Source organism: Hippocampus comes, unplaced genomic scaffold (genome assembly GCF_001891065.2).
Source record: "Hippocampus comes isolate QL1 unplaced genomic scaffold, H_comes_QL1_v1.1 scaffold104, whole genome shotgun sequence".
In the NCBI taxonomy this organism is placed as follows: Eukaryota; Metazoa; Chordata; class Actinopteri; order Syngnathiformes; family Syngnathidae; genus Hippocampus; species Hippocampus comes.
In genome coordinates, this window is record NW_017806072.1 from 5,372,666 (window position 1) to 5,387,836 (window position 15,171).

The following is a 15,171-nucleotide window of genomic DNA, read 5'->3' on the forward strand; positions in this document are numbered from 1 at the left end:
GTGGTGGGGAGGGGGGGGGGGGGTGGAGAAAGATCTAGTTTAATCCATGAGCCAGAATATTATACCCCCTTCTTTACACACGCACACACACACACACACACACACACACACACACGCCCTCTGACTGTCAGACATTATTTTGACACACACACACACACACACACGCCCTCTGACTGTAAGTCATTATTTTGACTTAGTCGACCTTTCTTGTCCGCAACATTACTATTTAAAAACAAGGGACTTGCACATATATTTCCAAGTAGCGAATTTATTGAATAATCATTCTTAAAGCATTGCAGCCTCACTCTTACTGGGTATGATAGGATAAGCGCTCCTGAGAATGTATGGATGGGTGATTGCATTACTCGTACACATGGTTAGATGTAATAGACTACATTAAGTAGACTGTACAACTACTTTACAAGTAATTATTTGGATCCAGGTGACTTGACAAAAGAAGATTGAGTAAATTGAACACACTTTTTTTCCAGTGTGGATAATTTTCGATGCATCGTGGCATAATTGTTGTCCTTTGTGATTTCTCAGTTATTTTCATCTGGACTCCAATTTAGTCCTGCACATCTACTTAATCGACATTAAGTAGTCTACATTTCAACTTCAAAAATGTTATTTTGTGATTTATTGCATGCACACTGCTCCATGTTAACTGCTTTGTTGGTCTTGCAGCTTTTATTTTTACCTTTTTTTTTTTACTTATTTGAGTTGCCAGTGAGCGTGTTGCTTTTTAATTGTCTGACTTGTGTGTGTTTTGCGGGGGGCTCGATAGGCTTTTAAGCCCGTCTTTGTTTTTAAACACTATTTTTCCCTTTCATCTTTTATGTGCATATTAACAGGCTGCCTATAATGATTGTTAGCTGTCCCATAGATGATGCCCTACATATGCCAGACAGGCTAATTAGTTTCTGTCTACAAAGGCTGTTGCTTTGCATTCTCCCAAGTAAACAAGTTGTCTTCCGATTGGCGTTAACAGAAACCTCTCCATCTTTCGATATGATGGCCGGCTGTGGATCGTAAGTGCCTGAGAATTTGTTTGTGTGCAGGCAATGTGCTGTGCATTTATAGATGGATTTCAAATAAATATCAAATTAAAGGAACTGATTCTGTTTTGGGTGGTGTCTATTATTAGCATGGCACATCTTGACTATTTCGGTTGCCTGTTTTTTCTCGCAAAAGAAGAATGTCAACTTTTGATGCCCTTAAAATGTTTAGATTTTCTTGTGAAGCAATCTATATTTTTAAATTTTGTTTTTAGATGTGATTTGGGACATACACTCAGGAGATAATTTTTGATTCGATGAATCGAATCGTTACATTTTTAATTTGTTGAATCCTTCGATCGTATTGCAAACCATGTATCGAAATACGTATCGAATTATCGATAATGAGAGATGCACATCAAATATGAATTGGTATGATGTTCCTGATGATTCTTTCGTTTCTTTGAATTGAATTAATTTGGATAATTTTGCAGCTTTGGAGGGTTTTCTACACATTGTTGCATATGGATAAACATGGAGAAAGCTGCAACCGTACCATAACTAATTGAATTGTATTGAAAATAGGATATAATGGTCTTTTGTGGAGAGATACACACCCTTAGTGGCTACCCACTGTTGTTTAAATGCCAGGATAATGATGATACCACGATTAATGTGACCGAATACTTATAAATCTGAATTGGACAAAAAAATATGTTTTGAGAGTGAAAGTAAAAATAAACCACTGGGATAATGTGGTTCCATAAATGTGCATGCCCACTCATAACTGGGGATTTTTGCTGTGTTCAGAATGAACTGATCTCATTTCAAGCTCATGTTAAATGGGAGTCAGCACGCACCCGCTACCGTTTAAGGTTCTTCTCATTATCCCCAAATGAAGTTCAGCTGTTCTTCTAGGCTTTTCCTGACTTTTTTGTTGTTACATTTTACAGCAAAAGCTATGGTCTGCAGAGAAAGAGGTGTATCGACATTTTATATGCAGTCGATTTATATTCATTCATTTGTCATCTTTAACCACCTTGCAAACAAATAGTTTGTGCTAAAATGCATTTATTATCGGGTTACGATGAACGCTCCAGTTTCTCCTTCTTGGTCTGATCCAACTACCGGTAGTGTGTGCGTTCAAAAATAATCTGCTATAAGGCTGGTTGTGATGGGCACAAGAGGGCTGTTTGCAGTCATGCTTTCGTATCAAGATGAGCACCTTCCTCAACAACAGTGTGCATCTTCTCACTTCTGTGAAGCTTTGCCTGTGATTTTAAACAGATTTTTTTTTTAATTAACTCCAATGTTCAGTCTGTAATGAAATCTAGGTTGCCTCGTAATAGTGAATTCTGTCTCATGTGGTTGCAGAGACGAACGATAACGCGGTGTGTTTCCAGTCCAAGTGTGCCGATGAAGAAGCCTGTGTTCCTGTGAAAATTGAGCCCTCCAGAGGTAAGATGCATCACCCACGCTCACCTTGCATACGTCTTTCATTTTTTCATGTGTTGCTGAACCAGTCGCTTTCAACTCATATACAAATGTGAGCCAATTCTACAGCACTCCATCTAAAGGGTACAGTGGCTTTAAAAAAAGCTTTTTAGCCGTTTACGATTTTTTTTTTTTTTTAAATCTAGAATTTAACCTGCTAGACTTTTAAGGGTCCGTCTTTCTCGTTGCGTTTTGTAATATAGTATGCCATCGAAAATAGAGCTTCTTAAAAGGAAACTCAAGGTTTCCAAACAAATGTGTTTATTCATGTAGAGTCCAAGTGCAAGTTCTGCAGAGCATTGTCTCTCCATTTGTTTATCCCAGCCGGCCTCACTCTTGCATTGAGCTCCAACTGAGCTATTTTCAATACCCCACAAACATGGAAGATATGGAATATATTTCTGGCACCACGACATTGTTTAACCATAATGTCAAAGGTATCATTTTAGGTTTTTTTTTTTTGTTTTGTTTTTTAAGACCAAGATATCCGTGTCATATATGAAATCCTCGCCTACTTGCCGCTTTGTTTTTCTCGTTTCTTTCTTTTTTCTTTTACTTTCTTTCTCTGTCTCTCTCTCTTTCTCTTTGTTTTTCTTTCTTTTTTCTTTGTCTTTCTGTCTGTTTACTTTCTGTCTCTCTTTTTCTTTGTCTTTCTTTCTTTCTTTCTGTCTTTCGCTTTCTTGCACTTCTCTCTTGTATACAGTAGCATTCATTTTAACCGTCAAGTTTGTTTTATCTCTGCGCTCAAATGTTTTCATCCCGTCTAACTTTTTGCCTTTGTTACTGTCCTCACTCTTTCTTTGAAAGTGGTGTGGATTGCCACCTCCACCTTTCCTTCACCCCTCTGTTCATCTTCCTCTCTTTCATCGCATTCTTCCTCATTTTGAGGCTGCACTTGCAATTCCTGACAATGCTGAAATGATGTGTCTAATCTTACATTGGCCTCTGGATTAGAAAATGAGGCTGGGTTAATCTGAACAAAGTCTGGTCGTAGTCACCCTGCCGGCTGCTAATTGTGATGTGTCACACTTTCTATACCCCCCCCCCACACACACACACACACACACACGCAGACACACACGCAGACACACGCACACGCAGACACAAGAGTTATGGTGGATACAACAAAAGCTTCACATAAAGCCAGATGGGACACACGCCCCCTAATCCCATAGGGAGATGTAGGACATCTGACAATGATAGAAACCAGGTCCAATGGCTGTTTTATGGATTGTGTTTTTACGTGATAATAAACATCAGCAGCGGGGTTAGTCAGTGTTGGCGCCAATGAGTGGCACACGGGCTTGAAATGTTGGCAGAGAGAAGTTGTATGATTTATATACACTGGTGAAAGTTAATGTCTGGCACTGCATGTCACAATATTGCACTCCACTCTTTTAAATCTTGCACAACAGTTGTTGTAGTTCCTCGTGAAAACAAGGAAACTGAAATGTGACTCATTTCGAACCGTGTGAATTTCGGAAATTATCCTGTCTGAAAATGAGTTTAGAAAACGCAATGTGTGGCTTTGAAGCGATTTTTATTTAGACTTTAAAATAAAATCGGACCCAGTTAAAACATGGATGACGGATGACAGACCGTTGTGACGGATGGCAGACTCGCCATGCAGGGGAAATGGACCGGGTTTCTTTGGCTCCTTTAAAAAGCAAAGTGAACTGTATCATACATTTGACGAAATTGAATGACATGCTGGACGAACATAGTATAATATTAAAATCTTTGCATGAGTTGATTTTTGTTTTTATTTTTATAAATGCAAAAATTAGTTCTTGGACTCAATGTTGGTTTGTTGTCAAGCAGTTGTGTGCCATCTTTGAATGGTAATTTTCAGACAGGGGGGCCCTTTACACTTATAGCAGTGTTTTGTCACTGAAACTGAAAAGCAACAGATGAGTATGACGCTTATCTTTCAACCACTTTTACCTTCAAAAAAGACATTAGTGACTATTAGCAACAATATGTAGAACCTTGAAAAATTATATTGTTTTTTTTTTCAGTCATCATGAGGGTAAGATTTTTTTTTAAGAGACATTTTATTACGATGATGATTTGTGTCAGTGTTCAAGCTCTTAATTTAAACAAAAGACGCAAAAACGTTTACCAAAATGGTAGCTCCCGGCGCATAAGGGTTTTTAAACTCATTGGCCTCTTTGTCCCCAGACTCAGTTGTTATGTCAGTTAACAGAGTTGCTTCTGGCAGTTTATTTTTAGCACCATAAAGTCACATTTGGCCTGACAACACTAGTCCACAGCAAGATTTTTGTTTTTGGAAATTAGCATTTTATTTACGCTGGCAATGCATTACCCAAGTGGAAGGAATTGAGAGTCAGCCGACAAGTTTTCTGAAAGAGATTTGTAATACCTGGCGTTTCATCAGCTTGCATGTCTTTTGAATGCTATGTGCAGTCGGGTGATTGTACACATGCATGCCTTTATTACTGCCTACAGATAGATAAAGAGCAATCTGGTCTTCTTGGTTGCACTTTGAAACAGTAATTAATGTCATTGTCACATCCCAGCTGTATTACTCCGAATGCACTTTACTTTGGAGTCAGCCAATCCTCCATTAGCGTCTCCAGTTGGTCCAGAATGCTGCTGCTTGCCTCTCTTTTTTTCACATAGGGACAGGTAGTGTTAGATTTTTTTTTTGTGCCTTAAAAAATTAAATTGGCATTTAGAAACTGCATTTTGTATTCCCTTCGCTAGTCTCTGTGATACTAACATGGGTTTGCTGAACTGAATGAAACCTTTGCATGTGACAAATATGCAAAGAGCACAGAAATCAGGAAGGAGACAAATACTATTTCACAGCAATGTATACGATAGTATATTGTGTATACATAAGTAGAGTGATCCCTGTTTAACACAGGGGATGCCTTCCAGACCCACCTTCGATGGGTGAACATATGCGGACACCATGTAATATTTATTTATTTAGATTTATTCATTTATAGTTTCACCCGTGCCGTTGGCTTTAAACACATTTAAACTTATTCAAACACGTTTCTCACTTTCTCACTCACATTTCTCCAATTTAACTCATTCACTCCCAAAGATGTTTTTAACCGTCTTTTCAGACTTGGTCTAGAATTGGCCGGTACTGAATGGGTTTTAATGTTCTTTGTACATGTGGTTAAAAACAAAAGCAAAGTGTGGAGTGACTTTAACTGTCAATAAAATAATGTAGCTGAGGCTTCATAACGCTGTTTGCCGAACAAACCGCCAGGCGTCGCATTTTTCTGTTGCCGTGAGCTGTTGGGGCTTGGCCTGCCAATGATTTTTTCGTTCGCAATTGTCCAGTTCCAGTTCCGCAGTGCTCGGTGTGCGGCCTGCTTGAAGCGAGCAGCGCTACACGCACGAACAAGATTCACATCTTGTTTGCATTGTTTCAGCTGTCTTGTTTATTTTGGCTTGGTATGTTTGCGCATGTAATTAGCCTGGGGACGGGAAGTTGTGCGTGGATGAGTGTAACCGTGCATGTGTGCCCCTATGGGAGAAAACATTCTTTATTTTAAATGGTGGTCTAGACAGTGATTCTGGGATAAGAGAGATTGCTCTATGATCAGACAGTATCAGACTTTTATCACGCTTTATTTCTTAGAACGACGAGTACCATTTTATTGACATTCCTAAACTGTGAACATTTCTGTGTGTGTGTGTGTGTGTGTGTGTGTGCGCGTATGTCAGTGTTTGCCCGTTTTAAAGTCACTTAAAATATAAGGTGCATGAGTGAGGGAAACAGGGAGGAGTCTAACTGTTTGAGTTCCTCACTGAGCGTCATTCTGCAGCTTGCACTACTGGAATCGAGAACTCACAGAACTTTGTGCACTTTTGGGCACACAACAGCTGACTGGAGGATACACATGACAACAAAGTGATCGTATTTTTCTGCTCTACCTGGGTGAGTGAGCTTCACAATCTGGAGAAAATGTCTTGTTGGAGACAGAGCACCTGTTCAACATTTGGCTGACACAATTGCAGCCATTACCTTCTTCAGTTTGCACTTTTCGACCAACTCTGATGTAGCAGTTTTCTGATGATTTCGTTGGTTAACGTGGCGTTGCCTGCATCCGTAATCCGCTCAGCCACCAACAAGCAGCACAATGTGACATTCCTTGTGGTCCGAGTGTGGTGAGACTACGTGGCGTGTGGTCAAAGCGTGCATTTTAGGCTCAATGTGTGTGTCAGAGAGGGACCGAAAGCACAGGTGCGCCTTTTGTTTCCCGGCTGGCGCTCTCACACTTGTTAAAACCAAGTTAACAAGACTCAGGTCCAGACAGCAGGGCTCATTCCTGCAGTGGCACAAACAAAGGAGGTGACTCGAAGTGTTTCTGCCGGGCGGCGCTGCCTCTGGCTGCTACTAATTTACTGTGTACCCTGCCACTCAAGCCACGGTGCTTTTAATGAGATGCTCCAACCTAGCAACGGCAGTGTTAGGGTAAAGCTCTCAGAGTGGTATCATTAGTTATACTGTCAATGAAATGCAAGAAGCTGCATTTCTATGTAATCGTGTGTGAATATGGCACTCTAAGGCACATCGTTTGACAGTTAGACGTACATCCTGTATCTTCAAATCTGAATTCAGCAATATGATTCAACAAATTAATTTACCAAAACGCAACATTTTAGTTTCGTATGTATTGCCAAGCTGTTTATCATTCTACAAAATTTTGTTTTAGTTCAGTGTTTGAAACTTTTGCTCGTTTCTCTGTTTGCAAAAGCGCACAGTAGCGAAACTATGGCTCCGGCAAACGTCTCCTACCAGTGTGGCTTACAGCTGCAGACCAGATTGGCGTGTGATACATTAAAAACAACCCCCCAGACTGGGACAGGCTCCCCCCCGCCATCCTCGAGGGTAAAAGTGGCTTCTGGGACACAGTCTGCATCCTGGTGCTTTCTATGTGTGGGATCCTACATACAAAAAAAAAATGGTTCTCCTGCAAGTTTTCTCATGATCTCAATGTGACCGTGGGAGGCAAGAAGGGGCAAGCACACAGCGTAAAACAAATTCCTGAGGCTGTCTTCGGAATTGATCGGTCATTTCAGAGCCCCTTTTTTTAGAGTCTGCTCTCTCAAACACACCATGGATCTGTTTCCACTCAGACGGTGGCAAGTGCTGTTGTCTTTAATTACGGTCAGCTTGTAAAAATAGTATCTGACTATATGAATCTGCGTCCTTTTTTTTTTCCTGTTTTAGACATAGACATTGACATCGAGATTCAAGTGCAGGAAATACAAAGTCGCTGCTTTGATGACACTGAGGTTCATAAACACACACACACACACACACACACACACACACACACACACACACACACACACACACACACACACGTATTGAATAATATGTATGAGGGTACAACACAGTTTAATGTCACCTTTGCTAACATTTGTCAACTTCTTTTAGTTGAGGCTGCGCAAAGGATGCAATATTTAAAGTTATTTGCTGTACAAAGGAAGAAACACACAAATTGACTATTTTATCATAACATGCATAGAAAAACTTCAATAGTGATGAGCACTTTAGTGTGCAGTGTTGGATCATCAAGTGTGCTGTGGGAAATTGTCCAATTACACTTTGTTGGCATGTCATTTTTCTCAAAATTATTAATTTCATGAAAATAATGAATCATAATTAATACAATCATTAATAATGGACCAGCTCGACACCTTTCTCAGGGTCCTTGAGGGTGTGTGGGAGTTCACCTAACCAGTCTAGATGTAATTTGTGGACTTGGAGAAGGCGTTCAACCGTGTCCTTCGGGGAGTTCTGTGGGGGGCTCGGGGGGGTGCTTTGGGAGTATTGGGTACCAAACTCCCCGAAACAAGCTGTTCCTTCCCTGTCACGACCGATATCCGAGTTTGGACTGCATAGCCAGCAGTAAGTCAGATTTATTTCCTGTGATGGTTGGACTCTGCCAAGGCTACCCTTTGTCGATTCTGTTTATTAACTTTAAAGACAAAAGTTTCTAGGTGCAGTCGAGGTATTGAGGGGTCCGGTTTGGTGGCCTCGGTACTGCATCTCTGCTTTTTGTACATAATGTGGTATGTTGGGGGAAAGTGGCAGAATACACACTTCAGGTACTGATGGATTCGTCAAGCAGAGCAGTTTGCAACCAAGTGTGAAGCAATTGGCATGCAAATCAGCATCTCCAAATCTGAGATGAACGGTCCTCGGTCCGAAATGGAATAAGATCCTGCCCCAAATGGAGGAGTTGAAGTACTGTGGGGTCTTGTTCACAACTGAGGGAAGAATGATGCAGCGGTACGAACTTTGTATTAGTCTGTTGTGGTGAAGAGGGAGCCAGAAGGCGAATTCATAGGTCGATTTACATTCCTATCCTCATCTATGGTCCAAGTCGTTCATCGTGACCGATAGAACAAGATCCCGGATAAAAGCAAACGAATTGTGTTTCCTCCTCAGGGTGTCTTGACTCTCCCTACCAGATAGGTTGAGAAGTTTGGTTATCTGGGAGAGATTCAGACTTGAGCTGCTACTCCTCCGCATTAAGAAGAGCCAGATGAGGTGGCTCGGGCATCTGATTATGATGCCTCCTGGACACCTGCTTGGTGTGGTGTTCTGGACACATCCCACTTGGGAAAAACCCAAGACACACTGGAGAGCCTATGTCTCCGGGCTGGGCTGGGAATGCCTCGGCATCCCCCCCACAAGAACTGGAAGAAGTGGCTTGGGACAGAAAAGTCTGGGCTTCCCTACTAAAGCAGACGCCCCCGCGACCTGACCCCGGATAAACAAAAGTAAATGGATGGACGGAAAATAATCCGGATTTGTTAATCTGTCTATGGCAGTGATGTATATTGACAGTAAGAACATTTAAATACTCCTCCCCTACATGGAAGAAAGTACGACATGGAATTAACCTGCTATTCATGTGTTGCCCTTCATACATCAGATTAATAGATTTGTGTCAATTTAACCCTTAAGCCCAGATGTCACACGGAGGAAGTACTGTAAATTTGTAAGAAAATTGTCATGTGATGACACCATCAGTATTTCAAAATGTCGACGGCCAAAATGCCAATCCTCCTATCTGACAGAGGTATCAAATACAGGTCCAGAAAGTTCACCCTGCCACAGTTTTTGTTTAGCCACCGGTGCTTCTACTCAGGAGCTTGTTTACCTGCCGGTCGAGTCGGAAAACCTGTGGCTAAAAACAAACTATGGCAGGATTTACTTTTTGGACCTGGATTTGACACCTGTCAGAGAGGAGTATTTGGATTTTGGCCATCAAGATGTAATATACGTACAAGGTACTGAATGTTATACCAAACAGCACAATGACTACTTTTCAGTCTTTAAATAGACAGACTGAGTTAGAAGCTTCAAGACGCCCATCATCCTAAATACAGGACACACCTTAGTGTAACATAAGAGTAGGCTGACCATCATTCTTCTCGAGGCCAATTTCCTTATTTATTTATTTATTTTTAAGTTCCTTAAGACCACAATATATGGCGATCGTAGTCAGTCATGTGTAGTGTAGTCTCTCGTGAGTGTACATCACGTACATTCTACCATCTTTGAGAGGCTACATCATCAGTTTTAGCTGACAAACTGTGTTTAGCCACTGAATGAACAAAAAATCAAACAAGTGGCCAAAGATAGTATTGTATTAGAACGCCTGTAAAGTGTACTCAAGCATACTTTGGAATTATCTGCAATCCAGCGTTAATTAAACTCAGGTCCAAACCATGTTGTCTGGATTTTTAAAATAGATAACCACACCCTTGCACAATTTAAGTCAACCTTTCATTGATTTATACAGATGGAAGTCTTCTACCTCACTTCCACACAGAAACTATCCAGGCTTTAGTGATAAAGGGCTAACCTAAATGATAGATGTTTGACATTCTGTGGTCTGGATGCTTTTAGGCTTTAGGATTCAGCTTCCACAAATAATCCAGCACACAGTGTTCCTCCAAACAAGCAAAGCGAGGCAAACAGAAAGCCGCACCGATTTCTGCACTATATACCGTAGTACATTGATATTACTTGGTAATCACACACCACTTTCAAGTGGCCACTTTATATGGAAAAACAGCTTGTAAACAGTGAGATGGCATTTGACTGGTACCATATAAGGGCGTGTGTGTGAATGTGTATGTGCATGTGTGTGCATGACAGAGAGGGAGAGCGGAGCAATAGATCAAGGCTACTACTGCTAACACTGCTAGTCTCTATCTTTCGCTCCATTACCTCACTGTTGTCTAGCCAAATAACCAGCAATGCTGCACCAGCTGGGGCCAGCTGGGTGGATGGAACCTCACTGCATCATCAGATGGACAATTAGCGAACTCTGTTTGATACTCACAACTATTATTTCGGGCGAATGACTCCAGTTTGAATTGATCTTAAGCGGTCTAAGTCCTGTAGAGGGAAGTGTTTCCCATTTCCTAAATAACATGGACAAAAGTATCAAGACGCACCTCTTAATGTGAACTCATGAAATAATACAATATATCAACATGCACTGATGTTATTTTCTTTTGTGTTTCATGCAGTTGAATGGGATATTTTTCTTTGCTGATTGTCTAGGAGTTGCTTTGTGGTCCATTCTGAAAACTCTTCTTTACCATTAAAGGGTTACGTTACAGAGTTTAATCCAAGCATCCATCGATACTAGTTTCCCCTTGGTAGAGTGAGAGAAGGGAATGGATAAAAATCGTCACAGAAACAATGAAGTTTCGTAGAACATGTTCCAATAGGAGTGTTGTAGCTGCAAAGGCAAGACAAACTTATGTTGGGTGTGTTTAAAAGATGCAACAGCAAAATGCCGTAAGACGTTTTTAAATAGAATGTTGGCTAGCTTTCTTGTTGTCGTACCAGTCATGTTTACTTGTTGTTGTTGTTGTTGTAGCATTGAAAAAAAAAAATAATCCACATTAGGGATGGGCAAGTACCGATGCCAGGGATTACTATCGGGTTTATACCTGCCTTATTTCAAGGTATTGAGTGCTCGTGAAAGATGTCGATACCAGCCACCAATAAGTTATTAATAAAAAATAAATACATTTTTAAAATCAAGTTTTCCTTGCCAATAGTTGGTGTACATTGTGGGCAATTGACACTGTGAAACATCATGTATGTCGGAAAGAGGTCTTTGTTTAGAATTATAATATAACTGTGATGATGTTTGTAGTACTTATTTTTATTTTCCTTTCATAAATTTTGTTTGCATTTTGTCATCTGTTATTGTATGTTTTATATATGTTCAATAAACAAACAAACAAACAAACAAACAAACAATTATCTGTCGTTGTGTGAAATGATATTTGATGTTTCATAAGTGTTAGTGGTATGCTGCTTGCTATTGGTGAGTACTCAAGCGTGAATACTCATACTAGGATCACTCTGAAAAAAAGTGGTATCGAACATAAATCCACATCCTTGGTGTGCATGCGGCATAAGTAAATTATAGTTGAACAATAAAACCATCTCCAGAACTGTTGACAGTATACATGACGTCACAAAACGATTTCAGAGAACTTTAAAGCAACTGTCAATTTGAACGAGCACGCTTCCTTTCTCCTTGTGTCCTTCAGCCCTGGGCCGGAGTTCGTCATGCAGGCACATAGGTAACTCCAGTGTGCAGGCGTGTCTGAGTCGAGCAAGCAGTGGGGGCAGCGAGAAGAGCCAGGCTGGCGTCAATGGAAGAGGTTCTGGCAAGAGGCCGCCGTCACAGTCCAAACCACCAGGTATGCAATGACGGCTGACTGATGACTGCACTACATTGACGATCTGAAGTCGGAGGTCAGAAAAAGCCACCATAAACAATGCAGCGACAGTCATTGTCTTCATTTTAGGCCTAACCTTCTTGTGTCATAACATCCCTCACTGCATTTCCATCATACCCCATCGTACCGCATACATCAGTCACCGTGTGCAGTCTTTAGCAGTGCACGCGTCCCACCCAGCGAAGGAAAGCGGTGAAAAGAGGAATCAGATGATGTAAGTTGTTCGGAGTCTAGTGAACGTTGACCTTTGTTCCTCTTTTATTTTCCCCGGTTAATCATTCTACACTGATAAGACACACAAGACCCTCCTTGTGCAGCCGTTAATCATGCTGGCCATTTGGCCTTCAAATATGTGAACTCTGACGAACACGTTACTCATACTAAAACTCAGAGCATCCTTATTTTCTGGAATGGTTCTTCCAGGCCCCACGTAGTTGTCACATAGCCCATAGCGCCCCCCGCAGACCTAAATTTGCATTGCATTGGTTTACCCCCTCAGGAAATCCGTCGATATGCGTCTCAGCAAAATCCAGCATCATTTATTTTTGATTTTGTCCTTAGTGCCTCCCAAGCCAGCACACCTTCAGAGCCCGGTGACAGAGCTGTCATCCCCACTGGCTCACAACCAGAAACCCCAATTTAGACCAGGGATGGAGGAGGGAGGAGGTGGAGGAGGAAGGGGGGCGACAAACCGGGAGAGAGTGAGAATCAAACACTCCAAAGTATCAGACCTCATCAGCCGATTTGAGGAGAACAGGTAGGAAGGAGCCTTTTTCCTCTCTTCTGCTGTGTGGGATCTGCAAGCATAGACCACGTCTATGTTCTGCCCATGATGATTCCAAATATGAACGAATAGTAGAGCCTTCCAATGGTTCATTTCTTTCTGCGGGACATAAGTGATTTCACTTGAACTGCTGCATCTCTTTTTTTTTTTTCAATAACCTCACATGTAAGAAGAAATCATATATTGTCCTAAAGAGCATACAGTATTGCAGTCAGTTTCAAGAGGGTGACTTTATGTTATTGATTATGAGGATTGTCTATTGGTTAGCAACTGTCTATTGTTTGATTGTCCTGGTCAGATAGTGGTGAATTGTCATTACTGAGGAATAAATAAGAGTCAGCAGTAGAATGTATTGCAGTGTTTTATAGTGATAGAGCATTTCCTCAATGCTGAGGTCATTTAGGATTGGTGAGCCCAAAACTGGGGGTGGAGGGGGGCATAAATATTACACTGCGGAGAAACAGAGAGCGTCTTGGGGGTCTCATGATTGCCTGTTGCAGAGTCTTCTGGTTTAAAGAGAACCAAATGCTGTTGTATCAGTCTCCTGGTTATGTAAGATTTTGATTATTTTTGTTCGAATATAATATATAATATAATAATCATATTTTATTTAGGTTATTCATTGTTTGTTATTATTTTAGGTCTTGTCTTATGTACAGCTGTGGTCGTTGTTGAAGTGCGCTAGAAATAAAGTTGAGTTGCGTTGTACGTAGCCCCAAATTCAGCATTATTGGCTCCCCAAAAAGACTTTAGTTTCTCTTTCTTACCTGCTGTATGGGCATATTCCAACAAAACAATGGCTCGAATTTATTTTTTGTTTGTTTATTTTCTAGTCTGAGTGAAAGTGACGCATGATGTTCACACTTTAGTAAACTTGGGAGTGTCCTGTAGATTGCTTCACACAGCGGTTGATTTAATCATAAGGGTTATCACCACTACGTTGTGTGCCACAATCCATGCATTGCACTGCTCAATCTACGTAATAACGCAGCTAGACTCTTGCTGTGGTAATCACGCCGACAGCTTGAAACGGCACAAGCGGAAAGACGTAGTCTTTCCCAACATTTCCTTGAGCGGCATGTCATGGATGAAAAGCAGAAGTGCTGCAATCGGAGTGCTCTGACTGACTCGGTGACAATAGTTGAGACGAGGCGGCAGAGAAGAACTGGGAAAGAGATTAGCGCACACGTTTACAGGTCAGCCTTTGGTGAGGGGATGAAAACAGATTTGAGAAGCCCAGGACACACCCAGCTCCTCGTTCAGTTGTGGGAAAGCAGTCAGTGTCGGGACATGAAAACCAAGACAAAGAGGTATGGATCATTCAGCGGCACCACTCTCATCTGTCATTTTATCATATTCACCTCCATCGTGTGGTCACTTTTATTTGAAACAAAATTACTGGTTTGAATTTTGTTACTAACGCCTTTGTTAATGTAGTCAAAGTCGGGTTCCTGCAATCTCATCACCGCTGTCTTTCCACTGACTCTGACAAGAGATTCGAGGAGATCATAGTAAGAGATAGCATCATCACTTTTAGCCCAGTTTCTTTATTTTGGGCCAAAGAATAAGCAGAATCCTACAGTTTGAAACAAAATTACTCGTTTGAATTTTGTTACTAACGCCTTTGTTCATGTAGTCAAAGTCGGGTTACTGCAATCTCATCACTGCTGTCTTTCACTCTGAGAGTAGATTCGAGGATATCGTAGTAAGAGATAGCATCATCACTTTTAGTCCAGTTTCTATATGACCTTTATTTTGGGCCAAAGAATAAGCAGAATCCTACAATGCTTTCCCAGTTCAAACGTGAAACTGGATAAATCAGAGCAAGCGGTTTCTTCCACTCTGGACCACAAAACCTACTGCAGAGATTAGCCCGAAGATGCCCTGCAACAGGAGAGACCAGCCTGCAGCTTCTGTGAACAGAATTAGCCTTCTAATGTCCTAATCTGGTTCACATGGAACTTAACAGCTTCGAAGTGGCCACGTGGCCACCGAGGCTTTGACCTGCCGAGACTGCTTTTAAAGCCGCCTTATGTATTTCATCCAACGTTGGTTTGCCTTGATTTATCCGCATGAAAAACACATTGTGTGCACCAAGTGGAATATTCGGTCCCTCTT

The 15,171-nt window shown here is 41.2% G+C and overlaps 1 protein-coding gene across 7 annotated transcripts in view; it reads left to right on the forward strand.

Moving 5' to 3' along the window:
* The window catches only part of fgd4a (FYVE, RhoGEF and PH domain containing 4a), a 56,349-nt gene that overhangs the window by 29,503 nt on the left and 11,675 nt on the right, over positions 1-15,171 (forward strand). For 3 of the 7 annotated variants that reach the window (XM_019894050.1, XM_019894052.1, XM_019894051.1), the window contains exons 2-4: positions 2,373-2,456; positions 12,078-12,230; positions 12,831-13,026. In XM_019894050.1, coding sequence (XP_019749609.1) covers positions 2,373-2,456; positions 12,078-12,230; positions 12,831-13,026 — 433 coding nt within the window. Of the gene's footprint in view, positions 1-2,372; positions 2,457-6,300; positions 6,415-12,077; positions 12,231-12,402; positions 12,484-12,830; positions 13,027-13,818; positions 14,364-15,171 lie in introns of those variants that run through there. The other 4 variants (XM_019894054.1, XM_019894056.1, XM_019894055.1 and 1 more) reach the window with 4 other exon arrangements.